Source organism: Sinocyclocheilus grahami, unplaced genomic scaffold (genome assembly GCF_001515645.1).
Source record: "Sinocyclocheilus grahami isolate Dianchi unplaced genomic scaffold, SAMN03320097.WGS_v1.1 scaffold194.1, whole genome shotgun sequence".
NCBI lineage: Eukaryota > Metazoa > Chordata > Actinopteri > Cypriniformes > Cyprinidae > Sinocyclocheilus > Sinocyclocheilus grahami.
The window spans coordinates 1,098,506-1,112,705 of NW_015505373.1; the positions used below are offsets into that span (position 1 = coordinate 1,098,506).

Genomic DNA, 14,200 nt, shown 5'->3' on the forward strand with positions numbered 1-14,200 from the left:
GAGAAAATTAAGTCGTTATAACGAGAAAACAAGAAGGGAAAAAAAGGGCCGCTTAGAACTTCCGTATTTAAATGCATTTATGAGAATACAAATAAGAAATGTTGAGGGGAAAAATGCATACTTTTCAACAAACTTCTCAACTAAACTACCAGTAAGTGATGGTAAGTCACTTGATGAGTGAGTCATTGAGTCATTCACTCAACTGATTGAGAGTGTTATTGTGCTGGTATCTTAAGGACTTTCGTGGACAGCTGACTCCTAAAGTTTTTTATATTCTTCATATTCTGTGTGGTGACAGATAGAAATTAATCTTTTCCAATAAGTTTAAATAGATCTTTACCTTTTATGGGCATTTTACCTTTATAAAGCCATTTTTCTATAAGTGTGCATTATCTTTTGAGTCAAATTCTTACATTTAATTCAGTGAATAAGAATAAGACATTTGGGCTGTTACCAACCAAATGAAATCAGTATCAACAAAATTCATCTTTGCAATCCAGACATAAGCTGCACCTGAAGTGGCATTTAGATGTGTTTACACGCTGTTTAATGCAGAACATGAATGCATTTAACCTGCAGTTACAAATGCATAAATAATGTTTTGATATATTAAACATAAAACATTGAATACTGATATTTGAAATAATTAAAAAAATGAAAAGATACTTTAAATGTGAAATTAAAACCGCCAGTAGGTGTCAGCGAGTCACTGTTAAGTGAGTCATTGCGAATGAACCGAATCATTTAAACAGTTGATTCATTCAGGAACGAAACACCGTCCTGTTGCTCAGAGACGCAAAACAGTGACTTTGTTTGGAATTATTTTTGTTGGCGAAATAGTGCAAAAACAGGCAATATGGTGTCTAAAATGTAAGTCTCTTAATAAAACTTCTAGTTTATTAAACTGTTGTAAAAAATCAATATTACATTTGTACATGGTAATTTTTGGAGAAAAAAAGCACTCTTCCGTGTGAAATTGATAAACTATAAGAAGTGGTATAAATATACACATTTTCTGCCCCCATGTCTTGAATTTGTGATCATTCTGAATGTATTTTTATAGACTGAATCATGCAGTGAAAGAGCGCACTGTAAATGCGCACGTGCACTAGACTTCACGTAATGCGTGCACTCTGTAAGTGTTTTGAATGTTTTTTGCATCGTGAGAATATTGAGTAAAATAGCTCACTTGTCATGGTGTTATTTAACTATATCATGTTATGAATAAACTAGACATTGTGAATTTTTACCTCAGTCTGTTTCTTCCGAGTTTGTGTGTGCGATTACGCTCATTTGTTCTGAAGTCTCTCACAAAGTGACAAACAGAGTGATCCTCAGCAGCGCGAGCTTGTATTCTGTATTCTGCTAATTTAGGCCTACTGCAATTCTCTCTGATGACGCAGTAACTTACCGCGGGGAAGAAAAAATATTCGGTCTGTCCAATGATTGTAAAGTCATTAGGTCCGTCAGACGGAAGATATTTTAGCTTAATGTGACCAAAAATATTTAATTTTTGAAACCATCGAATCCGAATTTAAGACATTTTAAGACTTTTAAAGGCCTTATATTAGGAAAACGTTATTTAAGACATTTTAAGGACCCACGGACACCCTGAGTATGAATGACATACACTGGTGACATGTTTCACAATCACGACAAACAATCAAATACTGCCCTAAACTCAATAGCGGAAAGGCAGCGCTATCCTGCAAGTATGGCGGATAAACCCCATTTCCCAGAACTCAACGCGGCCTTACTTCACATTCTCATTCTTTATTGTTTTGAAAATGCGACCTCTAGTGGCGAAAACTTACGTATTGTACCTTTAAGACTTTTTAATAATAAGGTCTTATTTTTACACTACGGATCTGTGGGCAGCCTGTGTCTAAAGCTTTGTTAGCTTAATGTACCACAAAGAGTCGTGAAAAGATTAATGAAGAATAAAGACCAACCTCCTTGTTCCTTGTGTTTTATTATCCATGTTTCTTGTTCCTCGTGTTTTATTATCCGGGTTTCTTGTTCCTCGTGTTTTATTATCCGGGTTTCTTGTTCCTCGTGTTTTATTATCCGGGTTTCTTGTTCCTCGTGTTTTATTATCCGGGTTTCTTGTTCCTCGTGTTTTATTATCCGGGTTTCGTACCACAAAGAGTCCTGAAAAGATTAATGAAGAATAAAGACCAACCTCCTTGTTCCTCGTGTTTTATTATCCGGGTTTCTTGTTCCTTGTGTTTTATTATCCGGGTTTCTTGTTCCTCGTGTTTTATTATCCGGGTTTCTTGTTCCTCGTGTTTTATTATCCGGGTTTCTGGTTCACTCGTGTTCTCCTCACTCTCCTCTTTAACAAACAGCATCTTCACAGCAGCAGATCTCAGTTCAGATGATACTCCTCCAGATATCCCTGCTTGCCTCAAAACTTAGTCACGACTGTGAGGATGAGAATATTACAGGTATTTTACTGACCTGATTCAAAAACTGTATTTCTCTATTTACAGAAACAACATTTCTAACAGTTTGTATTAAACCAGCATCACGACAAAACAACAAAGAGCGCGGTGAAACTAACCTTCTTCCTCTGAGGTTTAATGGTGTTTGGTGAACAAACGATCGTGTCTTAGCGCCACCCGCTGGACAGGAGTGTGAAGCAGCGAGAGGAGCGAAATAATACATGAAAATTACTTTGTGCGTGTAAGGTGCACTGATTTATTTTTATGGAGTCAAAACAGCGCCACATATTCTTGCAAAAATAATTATAGTATTGCAGAAGAAAATAAAGTTTTGCAAACGAAAATGTAAGTATTGAAAAAAATGCTTTTTGCAAGCAAAAATAAAGAATTGCAAAATAAAATGAAGTATTGCGAGAAAAAAAGTAGTTTTGCAAACAAAAATAAAGAATTGCAAAATATAAATGAAACAGCACAAAAGCAATGATTTTGCAATACATATTTTCCATGGCCATATCCACTAATTTATTTGCAACGCTGCTTTTATTTTGCGTTTCAGTCAAGTTTGAGCTTGCGATACCGTTTTCCCTTTGCGCTTCACATTTCTTCGCGTCTCACTTTCTGGCACTGTTTTGACATGGGGGTGGAGTCAAGGGACGGGGCGTGTACAACAGGCCTAGGCATACCTCCCTGGAAGTGACGTCATCGCCCCGAGACGCAGATCACTGATCCAAGCATTGAGCAGAGTGGAGGCTCAAGATGGCGGAGTGAGTAGTCGTATGTTTGGAGCTGAGAAACGAAAGTGGGAATTACTCATTTAAAAAAAGGTTTAGTATTGTGAAATTGCAAAAATAATTTGTTCTAGAGTAACAACAATTGCTTTTGGAATTTATTAGGTGTTCCCTCTCATAGGCTCACTTCGATGCTGCGATGACGTCATCGCTTTGGGAACACCTTTGGTGTGACGAATGTCTGAAGCCCTTATACCATCATGCCAATTCATTGGCCAAATAGCGCTTAGCACTGCCCCCAAAGCGCACGTAGGTGAGCTATATAGCGTGCTGCGCGCTATTTTCATCAGATTTAATTTCCTTTAGGAAGCGAATCATCTGTCGCCCGTAGGAAAGCAAATAAAAAAAGAAGTCGTGTTCTTAGCTATTTCTTCTAAAAGAGCAGTTTACTCCTCTTCAGCGGACACGATGAGCTACAGGAGATGCATCGAGCCGTGTGACAGGTTCATCGCAGGAGGAGACACTCATGACAGGTGCGTGCAATGTTTGGGCCTACAACATGCCCAAGCGGCGCTTAGCAGCCTTTCTGATTGTCGACACTGTGATAGCCTACGGCTAAAAGCACTGCGCTCGAGGTTCACGGCCTTCTCAAATAAAGTAGGCCTCGCGTCTAACCCCCGCTATCCCGTTTCTGCGGTTGCCGAGGCGCCGCACGAGACGGTCGCTTGGGGTCACGCATGCGAGCCGAGGCGTTTAGAGGGTTTTAGAGTTTTCTCCTTTTCTCTCACTCTCTCCGGGCCATGTGCAAGCGCTACGGGGACCCCGTGGGCTTCGTCAATGATAATTTGCGGCCTACCCCGGAAACTCGCGATGCGATGTCTTTCGGTTGTATGCCGTATGATGAAGACGTGCTGTCCACAGCAGCCTCCGATTCGGAGGATTTATTGGGTGAACTGTGCAGTTCTCTCCCTCCGAGTGGACAGGAGAAACGCACCTCGCCGTCTTACAGCGAACTGTTAGATGTTGTAACGCGCATAAGCTGTGGATAAGCTGGGGTTAGAGTGGGATAGCGAGCCGGCACAAATTCAGTCCCAGTCGAAACTGAACGATCGATTTTTGTCCAGCCGCACTCCGTCTCAGCCCCGTAGGCCTCTCCCCTTTTTCCAAGACCTCCACTACGAGGTTTCGAGGTCTTGGAAACAACCTTTTTCGGCGCGTATCACAAATCCCGCTGTCGCTGATTTCGCCACAGTCTCTAAAATGGCGGCTCACGGCTACTTGGTGATGCCGGCTGTAGAAGAGACTCTCACGGCACATCTCGCGCCGAATTCCGCTCCGTCTTAGAAGGCACGCCCTCTGCTACCGTCCAAGCCATGTAGGGTTACTTCCGCTTTGATCGGGAAATCTTACATGGCCGCTGGGCAGGCCGCGGCTACTCTCCATTCTAGGGGTGTACTCCAGGCTTATCAGGCAGATGTGCTCAAGGAGCTGGACAAGGGAGAAGGCCTGACTCCAGAGGCCGTTAAAGAGCTCAGACGAGCTACTGACTTGGCGCCGCATATTGCGCCTCGGGCAGTTTTAGATCGAGTCTTTACGACGAGCACCTCCTCGGATACTCTGTGTGTTCCAGCCTTCAGAGTTTGAGAAAAAGCCCAAGGGTCATGCGAGCATGGCCCGTTTATGACGGCCTCCAAAACTCCCATTTTTGGGGCAGTGGGCAGGCCCGACAGAACAATCGGACATCTTCCCATTATAGTTTTTCCCGCCACTCAGGTGCTTCGGGATCCGAAACGGGAAAATCAGGTGGACGTTTCAACCGTAGAACACCCAAGACCCCTGGCAGACTACTGGGCCGCGTGGAGACGCCTGCCCGATATTTCACGGTGGGTACTACACACCATTCGACACGGGTACACTATCCAGTTTCGGAAAGGGCCACCACCTTTCAGCGGGGTTCTTCCTACGACGGTACGTCCTGGGAACGCCTCGATTTTAGGTCAGGAGATCGTATCACTCCTAGAGAAAGGGGCTATAGAAGAGATACTCCCCACTCAGATGGAGTCAGGCTTCTACAGCCGGTATTTTGTTGTGCCCAAGAAAGATGGTGGTTTACGTCCGATTTTGGACTTACGTCGTCTAAACCTCGTGCTCAGAGTGAGCAAGTTCAAGATGTTAACAGTAAAGTCCATTCTGTCTCAGGTCCAATCCGGAGATTGGTTTGTGACCATCGATCTAAAGGATGCATACTTTCACATGCAGATCGTCAAGAGGCACAGGAAGTTCCTCAGTTTTGCTTTCAAGGGCAAAGCATACCAATACAGTGTTCTTCCGTTCGGACTAGCTTTGGCTCCTTGAACATTCACAAAATGCATGGACACAGCTCTGGCCCCATTGCGGCTCCAGGGCGTCCGAATTTTGAACTACCTGGACGATTGGCTAATACTAGCTCAATCTCAGGATCAGGCACGGATACATCGAGATCTGGTACTCGATCATCTGAGGAGCCTAGGGCTACGGACGAACCTTCAAAAGAGTGTCCTGCTGCCGTGTCGGCAAACAACCTTTTTGGGGGTGGACTTGAACTCTTGCACGATGCGGGCACGGCTGTCTCCCACTTGTGTGCAGTCAATACGGACCTGTCTAGGTCATTTCAAGACAGGGCGCCGAGTACATGTAGGCCTGTGTCTCAGGCTGTTGGGTCTGATGGCGGCAGCGTCCCCTGTAGTTCAGTTGGGCCTGCTTCACATGCGACCATTTCAGTGGTGGACCAAGAGCCAGAACATTTCACATCACTGTCACCCGCTTCGCAGAATTCCGGTGACACGAAAAGGCTCTCGTTCTCTAAGCCCCTGGATGAGACCCCAGTTCCTTCTGGAAGGAGTCCAGATGGGGACGTTGTGTTGCTGCAAAACGGTTACAACGGACGCGTCTCTTACAGGCTGGGGAGCAGTCCATCAAGGACGTCCAGTCGGTGGAGTCTGGACAGAGGTACATCGAGACTGGCACATAAACCATTTGGAGATGCTTGCGTTTATCCTGGCTCTCGAACAGTTCTTACCCCAGCTGAGGGTTATCATGTGTTAGTCAGGACAGACATCACGGCAGTTTTGTCGTACCTCAATCGTCAAGGGGGATTACTTACTCGCCCCCTGTGCAGGCTGGCAAGGCGTACTCTTCTCTGGGCTCAGACAAAGTTCTTGTCGATCAGAGCAGTCCATATCCCAGGTCGCCTGAAGTCAGGAGCGGATCTGCTCTCGAGGCAGAGTCTGCAGAATGGGGAATGGAGATTGCACCCCCAGGTGGTGGATCTTATATGGCAGAGGTTCAGCCGAGCGGAAGTGGACTTGTTCGCTTCGAGCATGACTACGCACTGCCTGCTTTGGTTTTCCCTGTCTCCCCTGTCACCTCTAGGTCAGGTACATCGAGACTGGCACATAAACCGTTTGGAGATGCTTGCGTTTATCCTGGCTCTCGAACAGTTCTTACCCCAGCTGAGGGTTATCATGTGTTAGTCAGGACAGACATCACGGCAGTTTTGTCGTACCTCAATCGTTAAGGGGGATTACTTACTCGCCCCCTGTGCAGGCTGGCAAGGCGTACTCTTCTCTGGGCTCAGACAAAGTTCTTGTCGATCAGAGCAGTCCATATCCCAGGTCGCCTGAAGTCAGGAGCGGATCTGCTCTCGAGGCAGAGTCTGCAGAATGGGGAATGGAGATTGCACCCCCAGGTGGTGGATCTTATATGGCAGAGGTTCAGCCGAGCGGAAGTGGACTTGTTCGCTTCGAGCATGACTACGCACTGCCCGCTTTGGTTTTCCCTGTCTCCCCCGTCACCTCTAGGTCTGGATGCTCTGGGCCACAAATGGCCCAGGACCAGTCTTTATGCTTTTCCTCCAATCCGGTTGCTCCCAGCAGTCCTATTCAGAATACGATCAGAAAGAGAGGAACACCTGTTGCTGGGGGCCCCGCGGTGGCCCACTCAGTCGTGGTTCTCGGACCCGGTCAGTCTGCTAGCCGGCCCTCCATGGGAGGTTCCCCTCAGACGCGATCTGTTGACACAAGCTCTGGCATGATTTGGCATCCTCGACCGGAATTATCTCAGCTGAGATTACCGACACTATTATGAATTCTAGGGCTCCCTCCACTAGACACTTATATGCTTTCAAGTGGAGACTTTTTGCCTCTTGGTGTGGACAACGCACTTTGGATCCAGTCCACTGCCCTATAGGTTCAGTACTGGAGTTTTTTCAGAGTCGTTTCTCTGAGGGGGTTACCCCCGCCACTCTTAAAGTGTACGTGGCGGCCATATCGGCAGGACATGCACTCGTAGGAGGTGTTTTGGTTGGTCGTCACACCCTGGTGTCACAATTTATGCAGGGTTCGAGACGGCTTAGGCCGTTCCGCCCAGTTCGAGTTCCGCCCAGTTATGACAGGTCATCCCTTTGAACCGATGGAGTCGGTGTCAGAGAAGTTACTGACCATCAAGACCATCTTTTGGTGGCTTTATCCTCCCTTAAGAGGGTAGGGGATCTGCAGGCTCTCTCCATTAGTCCTTTGTGTATGGACTTTGCACCAGGACTGGTAAAAGTTTTTTTGCGACCTAGGTCTGAATACGTTCCGAAGGTCGCTTCAACTCCGTTTCGCTTTCAGCTAGTGGTCCTGGAGGCTTTTTCCCCAGCAGAGGAAGGGTCAGTTACCCTGAATCTCTGTCCGGTTAGGGCACTTAGGATCTATGTTGACCGCACGGCTCAGTGGCGTAGATCTGATCAGTTGTTCGTGTGTTTTGGTGGTAAGAGCAGAGGTTCTGCTGTCACTAAACAGCGGATGTCACACTGGATAGTGGAGGCTATTTCTTTGGCCTATGAGGCGCGTGGTTTGACTTTGCCTCTAGGGGTGCGTGCTCATTCTACAAGAGCAGTGGCTTCTTCTCAGGCCTTCTTTAAAGGGTCTTCGATGGAAGATGTTTGTGCTGCGGCAGGATGGTCCTCTCCTAGCACATTCATCAAGTTTTATAGTTTGGACATAAGGATGGCTCCTGGCTCCCGGGTCTTATCCGCTTGAGCAGATGCTTTCCTTGGTCTTCTAGGTATCTAAGGTACGTCTAAGGTACCCAAAGCGATGACATCATCGCAGCATCGAAGTGAGTCTATGACAGGGAACATCTCAGTTACGTACGTAACCCTGGTTCCCTGAGTAGGGGAACGAGATGCTGCGATGCTCGGCCGTTCCGTACCTTGATAGCGCTTCCTTTGTAAATCAGTGAAATCTGATGAAAATAGCGCGCAGCACGCTATATAGCTCACCTACGTGCGCTTTGGGGGCGGTGCTAAGCGCTATTTGGCCAATGAATTGGCGTGATGGTATAAGGGCTTCAGACATTCCTCACACCGAAGGTGTTTCCAAAGTGATGACGTCATCGCAGCATCTCATTCCCCTACTCAGGGAGCCAAGGTTACATACGTAACCGAGATGTTATAGCTGCTAAAATCAACAGAAACAGCTTTAAAGAATCACGGCCACGTGCTAATCTAAGAAAGACGCCACAATGCAGGACTTCGTAGAAATGGAGATTGAGCCGGCTGCAAAGGAGAAAAGGCAAATACAGGAAGCTCACTCTTATGCTTGCAAAATAAAAGATGGAGGTGATTGTAACTCTGACCCAAACACCCCAACTAAACATTTCAAAAAGACAACTAAGACTAGTGAAGGAAATGAACTGTCTCTAAGTGAATTGCAAGAAAGCATCATTCGATAGCAATCCCGATAGCAATCATTAAGTTAAGTGGTCTAAATGTATTTGTCTGTATTTATATATTCTGTGGAAGGTGTAGGATCAAGAAATGTTCGTCTAATCAAAACGTTCGGTCCGAGTGTTTTAATATGCTTTTCTAACTGCCTGTCAAGGTATGTATTAGCATACCTCTGCGCACCCGGTTCGCGCAGACAGGATACGTCATCAGAGCGTTCACGCTCGCTGTGCAGACAGAGCGAGGATGGCAGGCAAACATCAACAACCCGATCTTCCTTCCTGTTATTGTAGTACTTTTAAAGATTTCTCACCGGTGAATGACACATGATGTAGCCCAGCGGTTAATCTAGTCCTTGCACCAACTCGTTAGAAGTGAGCTACGTGCATGAACTGTGTTCCGATAGATATGATCCCTACACAGTGTTCATTGCTCCCTCCTCCCTAAGCAGGGGAAATCCGTTGAAGTTTACTTCACTTCGGAACATGGGCTGGAATTGGGAACCTGATGTAGCCTATTGTAGTAATGTTGTCTCTGGTCTGTGAGTGTAAATGCGTTCAGGGGGCGTGGCTTTGGACAGCGATTGCAGGGTGGGCGGGACGTTCGCTTTCAGTGCTATCAGGCTAAAGTTAGCATTTTCCAAGATCTCCTATTGCACCTTTAAGCAAAATACTCTTCAAATCGAAGGTATCAAGAAATCACTCGATAGCTGCCATCAAGATGTAGCAGAATTGAAAAAGGAAAACGCGTGCCTCAAAGTCAGGGAAAGATTTCAGAAGTGGAGCAAAAAATAAATGATGCAGAAAGGTACAACAGACGCTGGAATTTGCGCCTGTACGGGGTACGTGAGAAATCTGATGAAAACATCAAAGCGACCATGAAAGTCATCTGCAGAGAAGTTTTTCCAGAGGCACATCACACTTCTGTAATTGATGCTATAGACGTCATACACAGGATCGGCAGACTGAAGGATGCAAGGGACAGTAGCACTCCAAGACCCGTGGTTATCAGATTTCTTTCCAGGTCTGCAAGGGATTTGGTGTGGAAGCTCTCAAAGGCAAACGATCTTCTGTCTAACAAACATCTCCGCTTCAAGGAAGATTTAACTGTAGCCGATAAAGAAGCATGCAAGAAATTATGGCCACTGGTGGAGAAGGCGCGAAAAGAAGGAAAAGCGAGCGCATTTTGTTGGTAACAAGGCTTACATTGACAACAAAGAAGTCCATGTATTCTAGTGGTAGATGGTAATATGTATTCAGTTCATTGTCCATGTACTGATGTGGTAGAAAGGTATCTTATGTTGCACTTACAAGCCAGTTAAGGTTAAATACTATATAGCTGTTTAGTGTGGAAAGAGTCATATGTTAATTGATACTGTTGTTGTAGTATATATCTAGTTAAAATAAGAAAATATATTTTTGCAAAGACAAATAGAAATGAGTGACCCTACTTGTTTGAAGGTTAAGCACTAACAAAAAAGGGATTGTTTGAAGTTTATGTCTGTTTCAATTTTTTCAATTAATGCCAGAGGTTTACGTAATCTTTTAAAAAGGAAATCTTTATTTTTATATTGTAAAGGGAAAGGTACAGATTTTTACTTTGTGCAGGAAACACATTCAGGTAATGAAGATGAAAAGTTTTGGAGAAGTCAATGGGAAAATTATATTTGGTTTGCCCATGGCAGCAATAGAGCAGCAAGGGTCGCAATACTCAAGGGAAAATTTAGGGGCCATGTTCTTAGCCATGAGAGAGATAATTCTGGAAGATTGGTAATACTGGAAGTAAGCATTGATCAGTCACATTACATTTTGGTGAATTCATATGCTACCAACAACAAGCAACAAAATAACAAATTTTTTGGAAATATTGAATTATAATTGATGCAGATCAAGAGCAAATTCCCTGATGCTAAAATAATATGGGGAGGGGACTTTAACTGTGTACATAATAACTTATTAGATAGATGGTCACCCAAAGATGATGATATGTGTGAAATAAAAAATGTATGCCTTCGTTTAGGGTTAATAGATATTTGGCGTCCCAAAAATCCAAACCAAATTTTGTTTACATGGAGTAACAAAGATCAGTCTAAACAGTCACGCATTGATTATTTTTTAATTTCAGATACATTAGAAGATTATGTTCAGTCTGTTTCTATAGAGCCTTCCATCTTAACAGATCATGAAGGAATAGCAATTGACATAAATAGGTATGGTTCAAGTAAATATAAAGCAAATAGAGGATATTGGAAACTTAATAAAACATTATTAGAAAATGAAACATTCAAAATGAAAGCAATAGAAATTATTGATAGGTATTGGACTCAGGCTAATATAATGAATACCTTTGGGAAATATTGGAGCTCCCTAAATATGAAGTAAGGAATTTAGCCATTTCAATGGGGAAAATGCTTGTTTTGCTAAGCGGCAGAAAGAATGTAGGATTACAAAATAAATTATAGAGCTGTAGCGTCTGGACCAATCAAACACACAATATCTATTTTGTTAGCTATATTTAACAAATACTCTATAACCCCCCTCAGTTAACAAGCCATATGAGGACCTGTGGACCCTTCCCCCGAAATGCGGAACATCCCAGGAAGCTGAACAGGACCCTGGTTCCATGGCAACCAACGCAGATATCACTGGGTTTATTGCCCAGAGGAATGTGAGCAGAGAGACAACCTTAAAGGTCTCTCACCAGGGACCCGCCCAGGTTCGGTGGTTCTGTTCAAGATGTGAAGATGTGAGCTCCAATGCTCCAGGACATCCTAAGTTTGTGTGCCAGGCCTTCGGCCTTGTCTTCTCCATTCATCAAGTTACTCTGATGCAAACTGGTTCTTTTCATCAACCAACTTCAGCAAGATCCACGTGAGCCTTCAGATTGCATCAAGCCTTTCTTTCAGACAGACGAGACATGCAAGTATCCAAACTTAGTCTTATTAATTGATACATTGGGTACCATTTGCACCTTTTTACAAAGGTGTGTTTAAATTAAGAATCTGATGTTTCCCTCAGGTGTAAATCTGCTGAATATGCAAATGGTTCAATAACTTCATGTTCTTATTTCTCTTCTCTTTAAAGGGTTAAGCTTTAACCCTTTCCTATACAAACTGTGTGTGTGTGTGTGTATATGAGTGTGTTAGACCAGTATATGTGTTTATGTAGTGTGTTAGACCAGTTTAAGTGTTTATGTACTATGTTGGGCCAGTTTAAGTGTTTATGTAGTTAATAAAACCTTACTTGTATCACACTTGACCATTACAAATAGAATTAGACACTATTTACGAAGAGAAAGCAAGAGGTGCTTTTACAAGATCAAGGCAAATTTGGTTGGAACAGGGGGAAAAGAATGCCAAGTATTTTTTTAACCTGGAAAAGAGAAATGGAGAAATGTGAAGTGTCGGAGGATCAGAAGGAGATATCCCAATATGTCATTCAATTTTATAAACATCTCTACTACTCAAATTCAGTTAATTCTGACCTGGATACATTTCTGAAGGGTTTGGGGAAAGCAAAAACTATTAGTAAAGATTTCAAATCATTTTGTGATGAAGAGATCAAACTAGAGGAGATAAAAGAATGTATTGGGTATTTAAAAGATAATCGATCTCCAGGTAACGACGGACTTCTCAGTGAATTTGATAAATTCTTCAGGGATAAATTAGCACCGTTTTTGCTTGCAGTATTTAAAGAATCTATAGATAAAGGAGAGTTGCCGGACTCATTAAAACAAGGGGTTATTACTCTAATTCCAAAAGCACAAAAATATATTCTTCACTTAGACAATTGGAGGCCTATTAGTCTTTTAAATAATGATGCCAAAGTTTTTGCACATATATTTGATAAAAGACTGAAACATGGATTAGATGACATTATTGATGAAGAACAGACTGGATTTATTCAAGGACGACACATTAGTAACAATATTAGATTGATTTTAGACATGGTGGATTATAATGAGTACTTATCAGATAATAGTCTTATATTATTTGTTGATTTCCATAAGGCTTTCGACACTATAGAACATGATTATTTGTTTAAAACGATTGCATTTTTCGGATTTGGCAAATATTTTTAAAAAGCTGTTAAAATGTAATACAAAGGATTCACTAGTTCTGTAAATTTGGCCCAAGGAACATCTAATAGATTTGAAATTGGCAGAGGAATAAGACAAGGTTGTCCATTTTCTCCTTTTCTTTTTCTGTTAGCAACCCAATTATTAGCTCTTCATCTCGCAAGAAAGAATATTTTCAAGGTATTATACACAGTTTCTTGACAAATTTAAAATCCCGATTAGACCCAGAGAATATGCCATTGTAATGGACGCTATACCCAGTAAGGTATTATGTCTTCTTAAAAATGAATGTAATGAAAACCCTAATCTGGATTATATAACTAATTACATTTTTATTGGAAATATTAATATTTAAAAAAACAACATACCAAATAAATACATTAGAAATTTAGTAAATTATGTTACATATCCTCCAGCTAGATTTTTCTGGTCATCAATATTTGGAGACTTAAATTGGCGTAAGACTTGGAGAATGGTTGATAAATTCTTTGTTAATAACAAAGTAAAGGAAGTTTCGTATAAAATATTGCATAGAATTTATCCAGTGAAACATATATTGGAACGTTTTAAATTGAATATTGACTACTCCTGTGAATTTTGTAGTAATGAAAAATAAACAATTTTTCATTTATTTTTTCATTGCATCTATACAAATATATTTTGGGTTGATGAGAGTTTCATTACAAGAAAATTTAATACAGCTGTTAAACTGGGTGGGTCTGATATAATGATATATGTTGATGATTATGGGATAGAAAAGGATAAAGCGTATATTATTCAATTACTGGTTGTAATGGTTTCATATACACAAAATGAAGTGGTCAGGTGGTAAACCAAATTTTAAAAATTTTATCAACTAATTTAAACAATACTGTAATATGGTATATAAATGTAAAACAAAAAAAGCTCTCAGGACTTCTAACATTATCTGCAAATTTGAAATAGTAGACAAAACCAGCAGGTCAATTTCAGGCTGCAGCAATGTCAGATTGTGCAGTGGACTCATCTGGTTCCTGTGGTCTTGTCCCGGTGGTCGTCTGAGACAAGGTCTTTACAGGGGATCTGTATCTGGGGCTCATCTAGTTGTCCTGGTCTCCGCTGTCTTTCAGGGCTGTAGAGGTCCTTTCTAGGTGCTGATCCACCATCTGGTCTGAATACGTACTGGATCCGGGTGACTGCAGTGACCATCTGATCTGGATACAGAC

The 14,200-nt window shown here is 42.6% G+C and overlaps 1 protein-coding gene, 2 long non-coding RNA genes and 1 pseudogene across 4 annotated transcripts in view; 2 read left to right on the top strand and 2 right to left on the bottom strand.

Moving 5' to 3' along the window:
- Nucleotides 1–2,247, top strand: part of LOC107594977 (uncharacterized) — a 17,081-nt gene extending 14,834 nt beyond the window's left edge. The window contains exon 3 of the long non-coding RNA XR_001610220.1: nucleotides 2,177–2,247. This is a non-coding gene — a long non-coding RNA (uncharacterized lncRNA). The remainder of the gene's footprint in view (nucleotides 1–2,176) is intronic.
- On the bottom strand, nucleotides 2,209–2,637 carry LOC107594978 (uncharacterized). Of its 2 annotated transcripts, none has more exons than XR_001610221.1 (2): nucleotides 2,564–2,637; nucleotides 2,209–2,424 (listed from the first exon to the last, which is right to left on the bottom strand). It is a non-coding gene; the product is annotated as an uncharacterized lncRNA (long non-coding RNA). The 2 variants fall into 2 exon arrangements; XR_001610222.1 differs by having other exon boundaries at nucleotides 2,509–2,588.
- Nucleotides 2,638–4,849: 2,212 nt separating this feature from the next.
- On the top strand, nucleotides 4,850–7,297 carry LOC107594984 (uncharacterized; annotated as a pseudogene).
- Nucleotides 7,298–8,099: 802 nt separating this feature from the next.
- The window catches only part of LOC107594985 (uncharacterized), a 10,828-nt gene continuing 4,727 nt past the window's right edge, over nucleotides 8,100–14,200 (bottom strand). Inside the window, exon 3 of the mRNA XM_016285229.1 lies at nucleotides 8,100–8,161. Within this exon, the coding sequence (XP_016140715.1) occupies nucleotides 8,100–8,161 (62 nt within the window). The remainder of the gene's footprint in view (nucleotides 8,162–14,200) is intronic.